We start from the raw sequence: 20,402 nt of genomic DNA, 5'->3' as shown, positions 1-20,402 counted from the left end.
AACCAATAGAAATCTGAAATAACTCAACAGCTATTTTATTTCCACCAACCCAATAGATCTCACTGACACTGCGATTTAACTTTAAATAAATAAATAAATCTCTTATAAACAATTAAACATGACAATAACTGAAGAAAGATTACATATAATTTTAGTAAACAAACTTCTTTGTCTGTCGCCTTATTTGAACTGTATATGTAGAATCATTCATCTGACTATTAAAAAAAAAAAAGGAAAAACTTTGACATATATAATATTAAACATTTTTTGAAGACGCATAAGCGGCTCAGGGTCGAAACCTGGCAGATCGAACCATGGTAAATCTCAGCAAACAGCGATTTTCCAGCATAATTATATGTTACGAAATTTACTCATGATACGAGAATGGGCAGACATTTGTCAACAGACCGACTTCAAAGAGTTATTCTTCATGAAACATTAATAACTCTCATGCAATACAGGATAGCTCTGCATTCTGCATTAACCGTTTTCACAACCCCATTATCAAATAAAAATATCGAGTTAAATTAGTTGTAAGAAATTTTAAAACTAAGCATAGAAAAACACTTTCAAAGATGACAAATATATATACTGAAGAGTTCTGAGAATAAAAAAGTAAACAAACATTATACCATGACTGAGAGGGTTTGAAGCAAAACCAGAATAGGTATTGTTACTCTTTGATGTTTGCTTCGAATCCAAAATTGGCAAGCTTCAAGAATATTTGAAGAACATGCAATTTTTCTATTATCATCATTATTACAAAGAGCAGATAGAGATTTTGCAGCATTCTGAGCAATTTCAAGCTTTAACTGAACAAGTTCATTTTTTCTTCCTTGAAATGCAATAGTAAATTTTGACTGAGAAGCATTTAAGAGACATACCTGAAAAGTCAAACAGTATATAAATACGGCATTTTAATGAATTCAATAGTTTAAATATCATAAAAGTTAATTTAAAAAAATTCAGAATTTTAAGTATCATAGAGGTTAATAAAATATCAACAAAGTAATTAAACGTAAGAAGAAAGAAATGATCAGTTCTTACAAGTCTGTGAATTCCTCCACAACTTCGAGCAGCCTCCGCACAGGTTAGATCAGAAGAAATATCTGATATTATGCATAAAGTTTCAAGCATTAACTCGTAATCTTTATCATTTAGATAATGAAACAGCAGATTAATACCCCTTGAATTTATTAGTTCCTTCTGGAGAGCTCTGCATTCACAAAGTCTTCTCAGGCATCTCAAGGCTGTAAACTAAATAAAAACTCTGATAAATTTAGAGATCTGTCATCCCTAATTAGTAAAATACTGTGTATATAAAAATGCAAAACTCACAAATTAAGCACTTAATATAAAATACCTAAATGCAATAACGCTTATCATAATAGCATGAAGACAAAATATATTTATAAAGCAATTAAATGGCTAAAAAGTATTGTACTAAACCTAGAAAACCAGAGATAGTGGAATCAAAGATTGCGCAGAATTTTAAATGTTTAATGAATTTTAGAGGACACACACACAGTCTCAGAGGCAGGTAAAAAATTTGCTGCTAGTAAAATTTCGAGCATTTATCGTATAAAGCTAACTTTTTATCAATGGATGATATACAAACAAAATTTCAATTTCTAGAAAATTTGGTGCAGCAAATTTACCGGCAATTTTTTTATGTATATTTATATCCAAATAAACTTCTTAAAAATACATTTTAAGATATTTTGATTGAAGAAGCGAATTTATTTTATTATTAATGATATTTAACATTTTCTGCACGTATCAGCGATCTCGCTTAGTAGTAAACATGGATAAAAAATCTCTACAAATGTTTCCTTTTAGATAATCCAGCTATCTGGATACATATTACACTGTCTTCCAAAATTATCGTCCGTTTACATGGTTTGCAAGTGTAAAGAATTAATTTGCCCACAACTTTTCTGAAGCTGCATTTCAAATTGAACGCACCTCATAGCTAGTTTGCTTACCTTCTGCGCAATGAGCAAGCTTACTTATACCGGCGGCGAATCGGCATAGGTTTATTAAAAGTAGCACTTATAAAGATTTGTCTAGTGCAGGGGTTTCCAAAGTGTGCGCAGCGGCTTCCTGGGGCGCTTTTATGGAAGGCCAGGGGCGCCATGAAGTGCCTCTCCCTCCTTTCACTAAGAAACAAGACGCGTTGAAAGCTTGGCCATATTTTTATTAATTATACTTTCATTAATTTTATTCTATTTCTTAAAATAATAGTTCCTTAAATTTTTCTCAATATTTATATTTCGGTTGGTCATCTAATTCCATTTAAATTATGCGTTTAACATGTTTATTTCTCCTTTTAATTTAAAGTAATTCTTGCTCTCAGTTTCGTTTCTTAAAACGCTATTTTATTCTGTCACTTAATCCTTTCAATTAGAAATAATTCTATGTTATTGTGTCAGATTGTACTCGATTATTCTCATATATTTTTACACCTATTACTTCCTGTCATATGATTGCTATACTTGGCTTCTCAGCAATGGCATCTGTTGGCGTTTCTTTTTTCCGCTTGCGAGCGTCAGTATCAAACTCAGAAACGCTTGGGGAAGGTCGTACAATCTTATACGCCTATGAAAAAAAAGTCGTGATCTCGACGAAATATTGCAAAAATCGACGAATCCATACTGGTAATTCCCAAAATGAAAAGATTATTAAACCAGAAAACAGATAGTAACAGTAGTTCAAGTTTGAGTGACAAGGCTTAGACAAATGGCGGAGAATAAAAGAGGCGAAAATGTCCTAACTAAAGCAAAGTTACCTCGATTTTGCTTTTACTTCAGTAGAAGTAAACAATGATGAAATACAATGATGGCAGATGTATGCACCCAAGTAAGCTGAAGGGACATCTTGAGACCATTCACCCTAACTTGGTCAACAAATCTCGCATTTTTTAGTAGGAAATTGCAAGATTTACATAAAGCAATGTGTTCACTAAACAAGTGTCAGTTCCGAGTAACGCACAGCTAGCGTCTTTCAAGGTAGCTCACAGAGTGACGAAGTGCAAAAAACCGCATACTATCACAGAAGAGCTGCTATCGACCTAGTTAATATTATGGTGCGGAAACTCAATTCTAAGGTCCCTGTATCCAACAACACTATCAGAATTCAATGTATAGCTCATATGTAAGAAGAATTCAATGTATAGCGCAGAATCTCAATGATCAGTTGATACAGAAAATGAAAGAAATTGAACTCAGTCTGCTACTAGATGAGATTACTGGCAGTAATAATCTTAAATATTGCAAATCTTATATATTATGTACGCTTCCTGGATGATAAAATTGATGGTCTTCTGTTCTGTAAGAGCATCATAGGAAGTGCAAAGGCTCAAAACTTGCTTGACAAGTTTATAATGAAAAATGATTTAGATTGGAAAAGTGCATCTGTGCCAGAGCTTAAATTGCGCCGGAGCCCATTGGAGCCCGGCTCCGGTACTTCTCAGTTTTCGATATAAATTATAATTTCAGCCGGAGCGCACCGGAGCCCTAAATAAAAGGGTTCCTTTTGTGTAAGTGAACCACAGTTTTAGCACATAAATTTTGTTTCAATAGTAAACATGCCTTAAAAATCAATTCTAACTCCTGAATGCAAGCCAGTCTTTCCCTCGCACTCAAGCCTTGCATAGAGGTTAAGACTTTTAAGGAGAGAAAAGCCCTCAATCATATGTCAAAGGCTTATCCTCCACGGTATGCAATGAATTTATGAGCGGGAAAATTTTTTACTCCTCAAAGAACTAAAAGTGATACCCTGGTCATGCACGTTCGACGCTAGTGATTTCCTACTGCAGAGCTCCTGTAGCCTTTCTGAATGATATAATCAAACGGGGCGACCACTGCTGTCACTTGTACGGAGAAGTCTTATGTTTATTCTCTTATCTTCAGGCAAGTTTATTCGCGAAACGTATTCAGGGAAAATTTCTGCTTGACGACTAGAATTATAGCGATAGGCATCGCGATCAGAAAGTCTTAAACTCTTCTCTCTTTATTTTCAAAGCTACACATTTCCGTTACATTTCTTTCCGTATCCTCAAATTTTTTCTAGCATTCTCACTACTCTCCTAAGTGGAGCTTCTGAAAAAAAAAAAAAAAAAGAGTGGCACTTGTTATCTCTTGAAATAGTACATTATACGTACAATCAGGCCTTAAACTCAGACGGAGATCGGTTGAGCTGCTTCTTAACATCCAAGTGGAATTAATTAATTAATATTAATTTATTACTTAATTATTTTAATTTTTAGCTATTTTAGTTATTATTTTCCTTTCCTTAATCACAGTCTTCCATACAGCTTCGGCACTTCTAATTCTAGAAATTAAGCCCTGACCTGTGCAGGTACTGATGATGCTCAATCAATGTACAGTCGCTATGCGGGACTGCAGGCATTTATTTGCAGCGAAACATCGCATTGGTGTGTGGACCAACTACATTATCTACTGGGGGCCATTTGCATCTTATAGTCATCATCAAGTCGCTTAGTCCTCAGTTGAGTATGGCATTAGAATGTGTCATAGACGTAGGGAACTACATAAAAACTAGACCGCTGAAATCAATTTTTTTTAAAAAAACTGTGCAAGGATATGGAAGTTGAACACACGGCTATGCTATGTTATTGCAATTCACGATGGCTTTCGCGTAACAACATCCTGTCTCGTGTGTTCAGACTGCATCAAGAAATTCACACTTTTCTGCAACAGGAAGGTCATGCGATCGCTAAAAATTTTGCCGAACCAGACTTATTGCTGATACTAGCATATTAGGGCGCCATGTTTGACAAACTAAAATTCTTAAATCTGTCACTACAGGGCAATGTATGCGCATCTTGGAACTTAAAGAAAAGATTTCAGCGTTTAGGAAAACCTGGAGTTCTGGATAAAAAAAAACTGAATGACGCTAGAGCTCAAGATCGTTTTTGAACATTGCACCAAAACACAACTTCTAAAATTAAGACACAATAACACGCCGAATAAATACTAAATCATCATCAAAACAACAAAATCAATATTTTGTGAATATAACGCTGATTTTTGTTGTTTGACTTCTGATTTAGTACAACTTCTAAAGTTCTCGTTCTATAGGAGTTGCTATCCCTTTTCATGGAACACCTTTCAAAGCTCATTGACTGGTTCGCAAAATACTTTGCGGAAGATAACGTAAAGAAATATATGTCACTACAAGATACTGTTTATTCGCAAGACGAAGATTAATTAGAAGTTTTAGATTTCAGTCACAACTGAGTATCCAACTTTTAAGTTCTAAACCTCTAACGATCATCATTCCCTTTGCAACATCCTATCTGTGCGAAGCTTGGTTTTCAGCTCTCACTCTAATAAAGACCAAATATCGTTCGAAAATCAATGTGGAGCAAAAAAATGAGAATGGCTGTTAGAATCATTATACTTCACTAATTTTTTTTTTTTTTTTTTTTTTAAATTTGGGTGAGCCCGATTAACGTTTGGTAGAAATTTTGCAACAGGGGCGCCGAGAAAAAATAACCAAACTGTAAGTGCCCTACATACTGAAAAAGCTTGGGAACTCCTGGTCTAGTGTTAGAAATGGAAAATACGTCTAGCACTTTCTGTTAACTGCTAGTAGTGTTTATCCAGTTGCACATGTACAGAATATAACAGCGGAATCAGCGTAAATATTAATATAATATAATTCAGTGAAAAGTTTATTGCAGGGATTTTCGTGAAGTGTATTTAAAGTAAATTTAAAGTATTTTTGTAGTCTTTCGTTTCGTATGCTAATCTTTCGTTTAAGAGCCTAAAAATTACTTCGAAAATAATTTTGCTGGTGAATATACCCTTTTTTTTAATAAAATACTTCGATTCTTTAACAAATGAGTTTCTTAACTCCTAAAAAATTTCCATATCATTCATACCTTTTTCTCAATACTTCATATTTCCTTTGAGCTGGCATTAGTTTAAAATTTTTTAATATGTAATAATATCGTATTTAATAAATTTTGATTAAATAATTGAGGTAAGAGAATCTCTTGATTACTTATTTATGTGCAAAACATCCAAATTTAGTTTAAAAATGAGAACTGGAGAAAAGTAAACAAAACTCGGATATGACTTCGAAACAGTCATGTTGTTCGAAACTTGTTGTAAATGATGCATGTCTTTAGAAAGTGCAGGAAATGCTAATCTCATTTCTTTAGTAACTGCAATATTAAGATTACATGTGCGTTGAGAAACATAAGATGAGGCGTTGAAATTTTCATTTTTAATTCTTTTATTAACAAGAAGCTCATTTCTAAAAATGCTTGACCGTGTGACAAAATTAGAATCATATTTGCAATTTTCCACGCTTTTTAATACAGAAAATCATGAAGAAAAAAAAAAAAAAAAAAAAAAAGAAATGGCCAGGCCTATGATTTCCCGCCAATTCCCTATTTTAAATAACAAAGAGTTTTAAGTATTAGGTTATACTTTATGTCAAGCTCGCTGCTGCTTAAAACATGGAATCGAATGTTTGACTGTAAATAAAATCAAATATGTTTACAAACTTTATGACTCAGTGTTAATTATAAGCATTATTCGTTTTTTATTATTCTATTCTCCCATACAATGGAAAATGATAACTACACGCGCTCATGTATACATCCAACTTCCTGCTTTCATATGAAAATATCTTATCAATCATAGTATATCCTCTGGTCATTTAGTGTTTGGGATTCATAAATCGATGACTGAACAATCACAAAATTTTTAAAAGCAGCATATCTTTAGAATCCCCATAGAATGTTTAATGTTGCCATACATTTTTTTCAGTCTTTTCTCAGTTTATGATATCTGTGCTCAGTTTTCTTAGCAAGATAACCAGCTTTTTTATTTGCCATTTTAGCTTTATTTATTAAGTATTACTTTCTTCACCCTTACGCCATATAATATTCAACAACAAAATTACAAAATCTTTGAAATCGACTTATCTTTAGAATTCCAGTAGAGTGTTAAGTGTTGTCATACATTATTTTTATATTCGTTGTAATATTTATTTATATTTATATTTTATTTCTTCAAAAATAATACATAGTGATAACATTTGGTGGCAACATCCGTTTATTTCAAAACTGATTCGACACAAGAGTGAAACGGACAGAAAATTGAAGATAGAGGTTAATACATTTAATTGCTTTATAACCAGAACTCATCTTCGCAATGAGTTTATATTCTCGTGGCATTTGACATGATTCCAAGAAAACATTTAATGCTTATAAATGCAATGTGCTGTTCTTAATCACGTACGCATATGTTTTAAATACCAAATTAGAGAAATTTTGGATTATCTCATATTTCTTCACGAAAATCTATTCAGGAGCTTCGAGTAAAGCACCACTCCTGGTTTATCCGTTTAAGCGAAGTATTGTTTCTATCGCTATAAAAGTCTTAAATACTAAAATTGGAAAGTTTTGGATTATATTTTAATTTAGTGTTTCATTAAAAACTGTTATGGGCCTCAAGTGAAATACCACTTACATTTATCTATCAAAAACACGTATGGGTCATCTAAAGTACCACTTCCGGTTGCTTAATTTTACCCAAAATCTAATTAACTCTTTATATGAATGCAGAAAGCTTAACTATGGAACAAAAAGCAAGTTTTTGGAAGTTTCACGCAATTATTATCGTGGACGAAAACATCTTCATACATACACATCATTCTAAAAAAATATCAAAAACATGCTGTGCAAATCCTACTTTGTGCGTATACACAGAAAACTCACTATAAAATATTTGAACAGAGAACATTACCTTCCTTACTACGTATATAGAATGGTGGAAGGCAAAAATGAAAGAGAAATGTGTCAAGAGAAAAACTTTTAGAATTAAAAGCAGAAAATCCACATAATTTTGTTTTCCCTCTTTTTCCCAGAATTCTTCAAATAATAAGAGAATTTCATCTCAATCTTCCTGTGAAACATGTTTATTCTGTGCTAAAACCATTAACATATTTTTCAATTTGTCGCAAGTTTTTTTCTGGAATTTTAGCCATTAATTATCAATCTATAAATCTTGCTAGAATCTTCTACGGAGAATCATAAGGATTATGGCCCAAGAAAGTAATATCAACATCCCTCCCCCTGCATTGACCATTTTTTTCTCTAAAGGAGAGTTCTAGATAGCTTCGTTGTTTATACTGGGTCAGGAATAGGGGCTGTCGTCAAATTTACATCGTCCAACACAGAAAAATACTTTCAGAATATCCTCCATCTCTCACGAGTATCCTAATTAATGCCTTTGCGGCGATACTAAAGGAACTTGTTTTGGTTACTCGCCAATCGCGTGCCCGAATCTCTAGCTGTAACTGTAACGGATAATTTAGGGATGCGCAAAAATGCTTGATTTTTCGCCCATCGGTGCAGAAAGACTTAGCGGGTGCAAAACAAGACATCTGTCTACTTTGTCTGTCTGTCTGTCGATATGATTCATCGTTTTGCGCATTTGAAACATCATTCCAAGAAAGAGCTGTGATCAAATTTTTCTTTAAGCCTGAATGTCAAACTGCAGCTCTGTGCTAATTTATGACTGAGAAAGACTAAGGATTAAAAAGCCGGAGATTCGGTGATCTACCGGGTGATGTGATGAAAAAACGGGAGTCTCTCGAAATAACGGGAGAGTTGGCAGCTATAATATTCATATGCAAACTGAGGATTACCTTCAATTACCCTCTTAAATCTTGACAACAATTCGTCAGGATTTTGTAATACTCGAATCATGTGAATATTTCATACTTCGAATGAAATACTTATGGAAGTCAAACATGTCCGCTGATTTCATATTTCATTGCCATGTAACTGAAAAATTTCTCTTGAGCAACTGGAACTCCGGACAGGTAGAAGACATTTATATTTTCGATTCTGTTTTAAAAAATTATTTTGTCATCAAGAGAAATAATTTAAGATGAGAGATAAAGCCTTCAGAATAAAATATTTCCTCTCTTTTGCGCCTTACGGTAATGCGGGAATAGGCGCACAGACGTTTTGGTCACAGAAACAGACATGCGAGTTAGCAACTTGTAAACAAAAAAACTTACCGATGGAATAACATTAGATAATTGTAAACATGATAGCACGTGCATTCAATGAATCAATTTAAATTAAATTTTCCACATTAAAAAATAATTGAAATTTAGAACATCTGAATCACTCGAACTCGTTCATGCTGATGTTTTAGGAGACACCTTCTGTCAGTGGTTACCTATATTTCGTAGCTTTTGTTGATGACTACAGTAGATTTGCAGTGATTTACTTAATGAAAAAACTGAAATAATTTCAAAACTAAAACAATTTATTGCCCTTGCAAACAATAAATTCGGAAGAAAAGTAAAAACACTAAAACGTGATAAGAGTAAGGAATACATCAGTAAAGAATGTGAAGAATGTCTTACGAAACATGGTATACGTCAGAGCTTCTTAAACATTTTTCAGTCGCGACCCCTTATTACCACTGAGATTTTTTTCGCGACCCCAGGATCCCATAATATTTACGAAAATTTTGTGGGACCTCATAAGCATTGCGCAAATCCGACACACGCGTGAGTGAAACTGTCAATTCTTTCACTTGTACTGTAATATACCATTGCTGTCTTAGGTCATTAACTTTAATTTCTAATTTTAAGACATAGAAAAATGTGAAAATTTTAAATAAGTAACAAATGAAATGTGCAAAGCAAGTAAAATGAACATTTATATTATAAAAATAATGCGTCGAAACGTTTTCGTTTTTTCTTTGTCCGTATTGCCTTATATTTATCTATTTTCAGATACATTGTGTAAAAATATTTGGTAATTGTAAAATTATTATAGTAAGTTAAAGAAATATCAAATTTGCTAAAATTTTTGGAGACCCCCTGCTGCAGGTCCCGCAACCTCCACGGGGATCGCGACCCATAGTTTAAGAAACTCTGGTATATGTCATCAGTAAACTGTACCACACTGCTCAGTGTAAAATGGTATTGGCAAACGCATAGATAATGTCCAATAGAAATGACAAGATGTATTTTAACCGATTTGGACCAACTTCACAAACACAGGACAGATGCAGCGCTGAATGCAAATTATCTACATAATCGTACACCTGCAAAACCCAATGCGAAAACAACATACGAATTATGGAACAACAAGAAACCAACTTCTCTCATCTTGGAATTGGTTCCTAAATAAATGGGAAAACAGACAAAGAATAAAGAAAAACACCCCTTTTGGCCTATTTGATTACAAGAGTCTACTATTTTGCGATGTTGAGCCTCATTCACTGCAATGCTGTTTAAACTCATCAGCGGGACTCTCCAGGATTTACATTCGCTGTAACTTTTCCACTCCTATAAATAAGAAAGATTACATTACTGATCACCTTAGACAGTTGGCACTGGAAGTAATAGACAATATCACCAAAAATGCTACCAAGATCTTCAGAGACGGCAGCAAAATTGCTCACTATACAGGTAGCGGCATTTATATTGAGACTGTCCCCTCCCCGAGGAAAAATGGCACTCCGTCAATGTAATCCAGACCACTATTAAGTTTTCAGAAGTGATCAGTTTAGGACTCGAGGCTGTACTAACGGAGAATAATTTTGAAGATCTCTGGCTCTTTTCTGATAACCGAAGGTCATTCCAACATCTTATTAATTGGATTTACGTGGGCGATATGACTAGTATCTCTGTCCTACAAAAACTATACCTAATTTCTCAGCATCATCATATCTATTTTCGGTGGATCACATCCCACGTGGATTTTTATGGCAGACAAATTAGCAAAGGAGGGCTGTAGCCTTTTAACTCCCTCCTCATCCGCCCTTACCTATCTAGAATTATATTCTATGAAAGCATCACAAATCATGGTAGAGTGGTTGGCGCCTTCCACCCGTCTCTAGTACCTGGGCAGCATGCCTGGTTGGACTCTAACCCTTGAGTGTGATAGGTATTCTCGAACTGCACTCTCACGTATTGCCAGCGGTCATATCATGAGTCTCTCTTTCAAGGAGGGCATGAAAATCTTTGCACACGTGCACCAAGTGCACGGAGAACATCAGGCGTCTGGAAACACATATTAAGCTGCTTTGGCCTCTCTAGGGAGGATATTTACTCTAATCCCCACCTTGTGCTCGACTTTCTTAGATCCAACGGTCTTTTGGACCTTGCCTGACTTCGTCAGAAACCGGAGGAAAAGCAAAAACAACAGGACATTTGGACGCATGGCTTTTGCTTACAATCATAAATCAAAAAGAGAAAAGCTGGACGATACTGTTATAGAAGGAATACTCGTCGGCTACGACAATGAACCTATAAGCATCTCTCTCAACCAAGATAAAGAAAACCCCACTGAAGAAAGCTTGGAACAAGAAGAAAGAAAAAATGAAGTTCCTGAAAAAGAACAAATATTAGAATCAGATGATGGATCTTTAAACTCACAAGATCAAACAGAACAACAAAAGATAAACCTCCAGATCGCTACGGATATCATACATAATGTACAGTCGGTCTTGAACCTAAAACCTGGGAGGAATTCAAACTTTGGCAGCAAATAGTTAAAGCTGTTAGAAAAGAAATTAATTCATTTGAAGAAAACGGCACGTGGGAACTATTTGACTTACCAAAACGAAGAAAATCAATAGGTTGCAAATGGACTTGCAAGATAAAGCTTAATGCAGAAAGAAAAATCGAAAGATACAAAGATTAGTTTCAAAAGTTTTAGCCAGAAGTTTGGAACTGGCTATGATGAAACCTTTGGTCTTGGGGTAAAATTCACAACTGTAAGAGTCTTCCTATGTGCAGCTTCTTCTAAAAACAAGTCCATCACACATATAGATGTTAAAGCAGCTTTCCTTCATGGCGAATTAGAAGAAGAAATTTACTTTACTCACCTTGAATGATACACAAAAGCTGGAAATGAAAATACAGTTTGTAGGCTGAAAAAATTAATATATGGACTAAAACTAGCAGCTAGAGCTTGGAAACTGAAAATCGGGAAAATACAAAGCTATCGCTTAAACTAAAGTAAAGCAGATCCATGCTTTTCTCAAAAACAACAATGTAAAAATAACATATATAATTTTACATTTAGATAATATACTTATACGAAGTGAAAGCGAGAAAGATGCAACAAAAACAGTTTCACAACTAAATGAGAAGTTGGAAATTAAAGACCTAGGACAAGTAATCTACTATCGTAGCAAAAAAATTAAATATTAATAGACCTTAAGATGGAAACTTTGCTATAAACCAAAAGAATAAAATCGAAGGAATAGTTCAAGTTGCCGAGTTTCAAAGATTCAGACTTCAAGATGAAAAGCCAATGGAAACAAACTACTGCAAACTGGAAAATGAAAAAAAAATACAGAATGCTTGCAGGCAGTATACATTACATTGCAGTCATTCGATACTGGAATACAACTCTCAAAACTCTTGTAGGGAAGTTTACACTGGGATTGTACCTACTCCGGCGATTGTGTCCGCTTTCTGTTTTATATGAATAAAGATGGAGAAAATTGTACTAGTCACAAGAGTTTTCGGCATTAATGCAAAATGTCAGGTGAAAATCTTGGAGAACAACAGGTTGACCAATTGGATGAAAATCTTACCCAATCAGGCTTTTTCTTCAGGCCAAGTGCTGTTTAACCCGTAACAGGGGACGTGCGGTCCTCCAGACCGCGCCACATGTTCCCCTCATCACCCCTATTGCATGCTTTGTCCAATTGAATGAATACTTTCCCTAGCTTCACGTTTCGTGACCTTCTTTCTGACCCCTTCTTATCGGAATGCTTTGGCAAGTGTATCTGTCGAAATTCTTCTAGAGTGGTCTGTGAGACCTCACCTCCCTCTGTGTTACAATTTTCGGCAGTAGTGAACACATGGCCCTGAAGTTAGGTCAGCGGAGATTCATTTATCCTTCTGATCCGCGTTATGCAGAAGAACTGAAAAAAATTCTAGACTAAAATGGAAGTGATTTTAGTGAAGAAAATTTCTGCAAAAGGTACCCACTCAACAGACTCTGAATTTTCTGCAGACAGCAATGATTTCTCTGATCTAGAAACAACTAATTCCGTAAAATACTACTATGGAAAAAATCGGTTCAAATGGTCATCCGTTGAACCAAATCGAAAAGTTAGAAGGCCAGCTCACAAAAACCCTGTTATGACCAGAATGGTGTTTTTGAAAGAATTAGCGAGAGAATTTGTCCAACCACTACTACACACGAGAGTGAAAAATCCAAGAATAAATCGAGAATTGCGCCTGACGATAAAGCGGATTTTAGGAAAAGAAGCTGAGTTCAAGGATGTGGAGCAGTGCACTAAAGAAGCAAAATTAAAATCAAGGAAAACATGTTGTCTGTGCCCCCCCCCAGCAAGAAAAGAAAGACAGCATATTTATGTTTATCTTGCCAAGACCCTGTTTGTTTGGAATGCACGCTAAAGTTATGCAAAATAATGTGCTAAAGAAGATGAAAACTAAATTGTTTACTATCAGAAAATCAGTGAGATACTGATATTTCAGGTACTGTCAAAATTTTTCTGTATTGTGCTGCATACAATCTTCTCTGGTTAAAATTTGCTTTAAATATTAAATAATATAGATAAAATAGTTAATTCAAAATAGATGCATTCTTATTTTTAGTTTTATAGAATTTAGTGCAGCATATGATTTTCATCGAAAAAATTAAGGCTATGGGGAAATTTTCTGGGAAAAATTTAATTTCACTTTAAAGTGTAAAATCATATTTTCTTTTCAGAGTAAAACGTTCAAAGAACATTTAAGTGAAATATCATGATGATATTTTAATTAGACGATTTTTAAAAATTTATTATAATGCGCGGTCTCTGAGACCACATGTCCCCTATTATGTTCAACTTTTTAACCTCCCCTGTTACGGGTTAAGATGCCTAAAATTCGGACACACTAAAAAATACTGTAGAAATAGTGTTAGCTGCATAAGATGCTCTGGAGAACATGAAAAATATCACTGTACGGAAGAAAAACTGTGTTATATTCGTTGCCGAGTTTTAAATGAAACATTTCGTACAGATTATGATACTAATCATAATATGTTTTCAAAGTATGCCAAGTCTATAAAAAAGTAGTTAAATGCATTTTGGAACACTTTTATGTGGATATACAATTAAACTTATGTAGGTAATTTATACAATTTAGTTTTATCACTGCAGCTTGGATTTTACATTTTTTTAAATATTTTTATTGTATTATTTTACCTTTTTGGATTTAAAATTCTGTAAATATTTTTAGTGTAATATTTTAATTCGTGTTTTATTCCCATGAAGCTGTTAAATATTAATCTTAATCACTGTTCAGGTGTGGCATGCCAGCTGTCAGGTATACAGGAATTACTGGGAAAGGCTTTTTACGTGATAACTGCGCAGGAACCATATTTTATTGAAAACAAATTTGCCTATTTGAAAAAGGGTTGGAGAGCGGTAATGATGAACGGTGATAGATCTGCTGTCGTGTTTGCCAATGAAAATATTAGATTAATAGCAAATTTGATTTCCAATTTGAATTGTCGCATTTTCTGTTTCCATTAAGAATGAATTTATGGGAATTGTTTCAGCATATTGAATGGATTTAGTTTTAGGGTCCTCTGGAATGGCCTCGATGTCTGTTGAATTAATTATTGAACAAGAGGAGTCATTGAGCGATCAGAAATATAATTCTCTTAATCTGAATGAATTATGTGTGGAATATGATGAAGAAATTAAATTTTCACGTGATACACAAAAGGTATGTTAAAGGTATAAGAAGTAAAATGAAGAACTTAGGGAAGGAACTGATAAATATTGCACAGAAAGATGAGCTTGATGACTTTGTTGTTAAATTGGAAAATATATTAGTTGATAGAGCCAATAGGGTCTTCAGACTTCAGAGGAAAGATAAGAATGTTATTCTGTGGTGAACACTGGAACTGCAGAGATTTAAAACGAGGGATTCTCGCATTTAGAAAACAGTAATGCCTTGATTTATGCTATTTTCCTAAAGTGTGGAAAGTTTCTAACGTTTTGTTACTTCCAAAGTTTGGTGGGGCGACCAGACCTATATGTTTGTTAAAATTTTCTGCAAAAGTTTTGGATAAGTTAATTAGAAATAGACCGCACTACTTTTTATTTAAGAATGATTCCGTATCTACAAAACAATACGGATTTACACCAGGCCACTCCATAGAAAATGCTCTTTATGATCTTGTCAATATTATTAGTTCACAAAAATCTGAATTCCATGTGGCTGTGGTCTCCTTCGATGTCTAGGGAGCTTTTGATTCTATTAGATGGACATCTTTGCTCTCCACCCTTAAGAGATTTTGGGACACTCAAAAATATTTTTAGACTCTTTCTTGTTATTTTAATGAAAGAAAAGTTATTTACAGATTTAACAAGGAAATTTGTATTGAAAGAATGTTTTACAAAGGATGCCCACAGGGTTCTTGCAGTGCTCCGCTACTCTGGAACACTGTAATGTATGGATTGTTAAAGAAATAGTGCCTAAATAGTGTAACAATGTTATGTTCTGCTAATGACATTTTATACGTAATTCATGAAAACTCTTTGGAAAAATTAGAGAAACTGTTTATATTTGCTATAGAAGATTTAAGAATGTGGGTTGAAAGAGAAAAGCTGAGATTAAATTTACAAAAAATAATTTCTTATTTTACCTAAAGGGACCTAGACCACCACAACTAAAATATGAAGGTAAACCTTAAATATCTTGGCCTATTTTTCAATTGTAAACCGAATTTTGAAGAACATTTTAACAATATCTATAAAAGAACTAACTCTATTCGAATGTATTATAAAAGAAATTTTTCAGCTGAGTCATTAGCACTGAAAAGTAACATTATTAGATTAATTTACAAAACAGTTATACTCCCATTATATTATATGAGGTTCCAGGGCTTGGGGTTCCAGGACCATGGACCTACAATGAATTGGAAATAAATTAGATACAATACAATGACCCAGGCTGCTGCTTCTGACCAGATGCTTTAAAACTGTCTTGATGGAAGTCAATTCCATACTGGCCAGGATACTGATCCTCTCGATATTTTATTCTTTTTATTACGATAAATTTAAATTACGTTCACACAGTGTTGATTTTATTTCTTACGGAAGTTTTGTTGCATATAACACATGTTTTTCTGTCTTTAATATTAGCAGTATACATCCTGCATAAAGAAAAGCATTGGAATATTGGAGACAAATGCTTGCATAGGAAATCTGGACATATTAACTGACGGTTTGGGTTATGACAATGGAACTGGCGCAGCATATGTGGTTTGTTACAGAAATAGACTATAGCAAAATTAGACTTGAACCTTTGTTGCATATAACACATGTTTTTCTGTCTTTAATATTAGCAGTATACATCCTGCATAAAGAAAAGCATTGGAATATTGGAGACAAATGCTTGCATAGGAAATCTGGACATATTAACTGACGGTTTGGGTTATGACAATGGAACTGGCGCAGCATATGTGGTTTGTTACAGAAATAGACTATAGCAAAATTAGACTTGAACCTTATAATTCGGTTTTTCAAGCCAAATTGGCTGCTATCATATTTACTCTTGAATGGATTGATGAAAACCTGACTGTAAAAACATGTATTAATGTATATACAGATTCATTATCTGGTTTGGAAGCACTAGCAGATGTCAACAACACTAATATTTTTTTATTTATAAGGATGGAGGCAGGGTGATCCCAAGTTCAAGTTATAAAAGAGTTCAGTCTAGGCCCTAGTGTCTCTGTAAGTTTCTAGAGAACAGATCCATATTCAGGAAGTTTGAGCAAGTGTATCCAAGACTTGAGGTGCCCCAGTGAAGATCAGTATATAGCATTTTTGGCTGGGTGTTATAGACATACAGCTCCTGCATGATTTCGCTTTTGCCTCTATAACTTACTTTCATAGGTTACTGTTCCATAAAGGCTTCATGAAAAAGAGTTTTTTGCAAGAAGACCCATTGTCTGTGCCCTCTTCACTCCATCACAATGATAGCACATTTGACATGATATAAAGCATATCAGTATAACTTTCTTGAGACTAAGTTTGCTTCAGTGAGAAGTCTTGATTTAGCTTAGATACTGAGCCTTTGCATACTTTCATTTGGAGAAAATGTTGGACCCAATACTATTCCTCCAAAATCAAGGAAAAGAACAACTATGAAGAGGGAACTCTAATAAAAATCTAATATGTACCAAGATTATGTTGGAAATGAAAAAGAATACATATGAAATGAAAAAGAAATTATACATGCTGTCACAGTGTCCGAGACAAAAGTTTCAGGAATAAAAAGAGACATCAATAGTATTGCCAGATGTCAAAACAAAACAGTGTAATTTGCATTGAATAAAAAAATAAAGTATACATTTTTATATAATGTGAATAAAGAATCAAAAGTAACACTAGTACATTACACAATCTGAGATGCGGAATTGTCAGGAATTCGATAATTCCAAATTTCTGAAATTTTAGTTATCAGTTTAAATCTAGTAACATCTAATGTAGTAAGATAACCTGCAGAAATTATTAAATTAAAAAAAATAAATAACTGTTTATGAAATAATGCAGCATTTATGATTTTAAGGGAATCAAAATTTTCAAAAAAAAATATCAATATTTATTTGTTTGGTTTATTAAATATTTCTTTCAATGCAAGTTACTTAGGCCTTTTTTTTTTTTTTTTTCCAAATACTTCAATTTTATAGCTAGACATAATTTCTTAATCAGTTGCAAAGTTTTATTGTTCAACTCTTTTTCATTCTCAACAACTCTTTTATCACTTTCCACACTATTGGTAGCAATATTTTCTGATTTAAAACTATACTATAGATTTTGTCATTCTTTAGTTGATTCATGATTGGGATATTCTCATCACCATCTTTATTTATTAGTACTTCTCCACATTTCTTTCTTCACAAATTCCATTGATTCAGAAATTTTACAGTTTGCTTATCATATCTGATAACCTTCAGATTCACAGATATCATCATCATCATGAAATATGGTAACTGAATAGTTTTTTTCAGTATTTTAAAAATATCGGCAGACACATCCTCTTATCATCTTGCTATGTTCCACTCAGTAGATTTTGTGTTAAAATATTTTTTTAATTCTTGAATGGTCTTGCTACTATTCAGAAACTTTAATGTTGACATTAAAAAGGCTACTTCATATCTGCATGCATAGCACTCTGATATCCATTGGCTGAATGATGGACGTACAATTTGGAGGAAAGTTTAAAATGAACAAGTTATCTTTTACTAAAAGCTTTAAGGGAAATATGAGTCACAATGTTGTCTATAATGAGAGCAATTTTCACATCATCCGGTAATAAAACTAATTTCACATGTTACTGATCCTTGGGTACGAAATGATTTTCAAACCAATCACTCATTAATGTTTTTGTCATCGATGCTCTTTTATTTGCATTGCTCCTTCATAAATGACTAAGATCATGTACTGTTCTTGATCACAAAAAGTTTATACAGTCAAGAGTCGTTAATTCAGACACCCATAATCCGGAATGATCTATAATCTGGACCTCAAAGCTTCAAACTTTCTGCGCATTGACGCATGCGCGTAAGGCCTTTGCGGCTGAGAATATGCTTGTGCGCGTGCGCAAAATATGTTTACGAGTGCGCGTTTAATGTATAACGAACGGTAAAAGCTAAGCTGAAATTATTTAATTATCTATTTCAGTTAATGTTGCAGATTGCGTTGTTCCTTAATCTTCGAATTGGATCCGGCTTATTATTTTTTGCAGACTGTTAGAGCAATTTTATAAAAGTAAGCTTGAACTTTCGATTATGTCAAATAGAATTTCTGATATATATTTATTAATATGTAAATGGTCTACAATGCGAAATTATGTTTTGAAGTTTATTAAACAAAAAGTGGAATTGCTACAAAAAATGGATAAAGGCATATCCTTTGTTTATCGAAACTTTAATGTTTGTTTATCTAAACTTTGTTTATCTTTAACGCCGCAGCGCCGCGCAATGAATTGGAAGTTGATCTGTTAGCACTATCCTTATCTTCAGGGCAGATGTTTTTATTTTATTTGGCTTATAATTCCTTATTAAATGTAGTATTTCATCTCGATGTACCCCATCTTTGATATGATTTAAATCAAATTCCTCATCATTATAATTCGCTTCCGATAGCGAAGAAAGTGACAGAGGTTATTGAAAACGAAAAAATTTCAGTTGACAAATTAGTCGGTATTCTCGACACAGCAATTATAGGACTTGAACAGCAGAACTTTGTAACTGAACAAGAAATTATGTCTGTTTAAAGAATTAAAGAGAATGTATTATCACATAAAAACCGAAGCAACTTAAACAACTTACTTTGAAAGAAATGTTTAATAAAGTAAACAAATAAATATTAAGCTTTTTTTTTTTTTTTTTTTTTTTTTTTTTTTTTTTTTTTTTGTAAATTTAATACCCTTTAGATCATAATTGTTCTTTATTTCATAAATTACAGTTTCATATTTTTAATTTTATAATTTCTGCATGCCATCTTACCAGATTTAAACTGATGATCTATAATCCGGAATCGCCGAAGTCCCGATGAGTCCAGATTAACGACTTTTGACTGTATTTGCACATGACAAAATCTCAAGTCTTGCTTTAAATCTCTGACCATAAATTACACCAAGTGGCTTTTCTGCAGAGGTCACTAGAATATTTCAGTACGTATATTGCCAGAAAGAACCATTTCAACAAAAATTATAAAATTTATATTTATAATAATAAATTATCACAAATTCAGTTTGCAGCAATTGCCTTGCATAACACAACTTTTTAAATAAGGATTAATAAGTATTACATTCATATAATGTTAGTTCCACTGAGACAAGTCCTGGGCATTTATACAGTTTATTATCAAAAAATGTGTCATAAAAACAATAAAAAATAATTTCGTTTTCTACTATTTCCTTTGTTTCTATTATAGATCCAAGAATACGATTTTCTATAGGGCCTTCTAATTGACAGAAAACTGTATCATAAGGAATGCTGTCAACATTTATATGAAATACGTTAATAAAACTCTTTGGTTGGTTGAACAAATTTTGCATGTAAGAACAGCAACAGAGGGTCCATCTTCTAAGTAGCATACAAATATTTTTTGTTTGCACATTTTCTAGAGTTCTTCTATGCACATTTTAAAATTAGCTTGCACCTAGTAAAAGAATCAACTTTTATTACATTATTAAAAAAATTATACAAATATTCACAAATCTGTTCACATGTTATTATAATACTACTATGAACTTATATTTATAGAGATGAATTAGTTAACTATTCATGCTGAGCAGTTAGAAGTCTTCAGAGATGAAGATGTTTCAGATACTATTCCTCC

At 33.4% G+C, this 20,402-nt stretch overlaps 1 protein-coding gene across 4 annotated transcripts in view; it reads right to left on the bottom strand.

Annotated features, from left to right (window-relative positions):
• Positions 1–20,402, bottom strand: part of LOC118204277 (armadillo repeat-containing protein gudu-like) — a 67,512-nt gene that overhangs the window by 31,310 nt on the left and 15,800 nt on the right. For all 4 annotated transcript variants that reach the window (XM_085807746.1, XM_085807748.1, XM_085807749.1 and 1 more), the window contains 2 exons: positions 1,048–1,257; positions 633–884 (listed from right to left, as the gene is read on the bottom strand). In XM_085807746.1, the coding sequence (XP_085663872.1) occupies positions 633–884; positions 1,048–1,257 (462 nt within the window). The remainder of the gene's footprint in view (positions 1–632; positions 885–1,047; positions 1,258–20,402) is intronic.

Source organism: Stegodyphus dumicola, chromosome X1 (assembly GCF_044657685.1).
Source record: "Stegodyphus dumicola isolate Sdum_Otavi_A_Nest chromosome X1, ASM4465768v1".
NCBI lineage: Eukaryota > Metazoa > Arthropoda > Arachnida > Araneae > Eresidae > Stegodyphus > Stegodyphus dumicola.
This window is presented reverse-complemented; position numbering and strand designations above follow the sequence as displayed.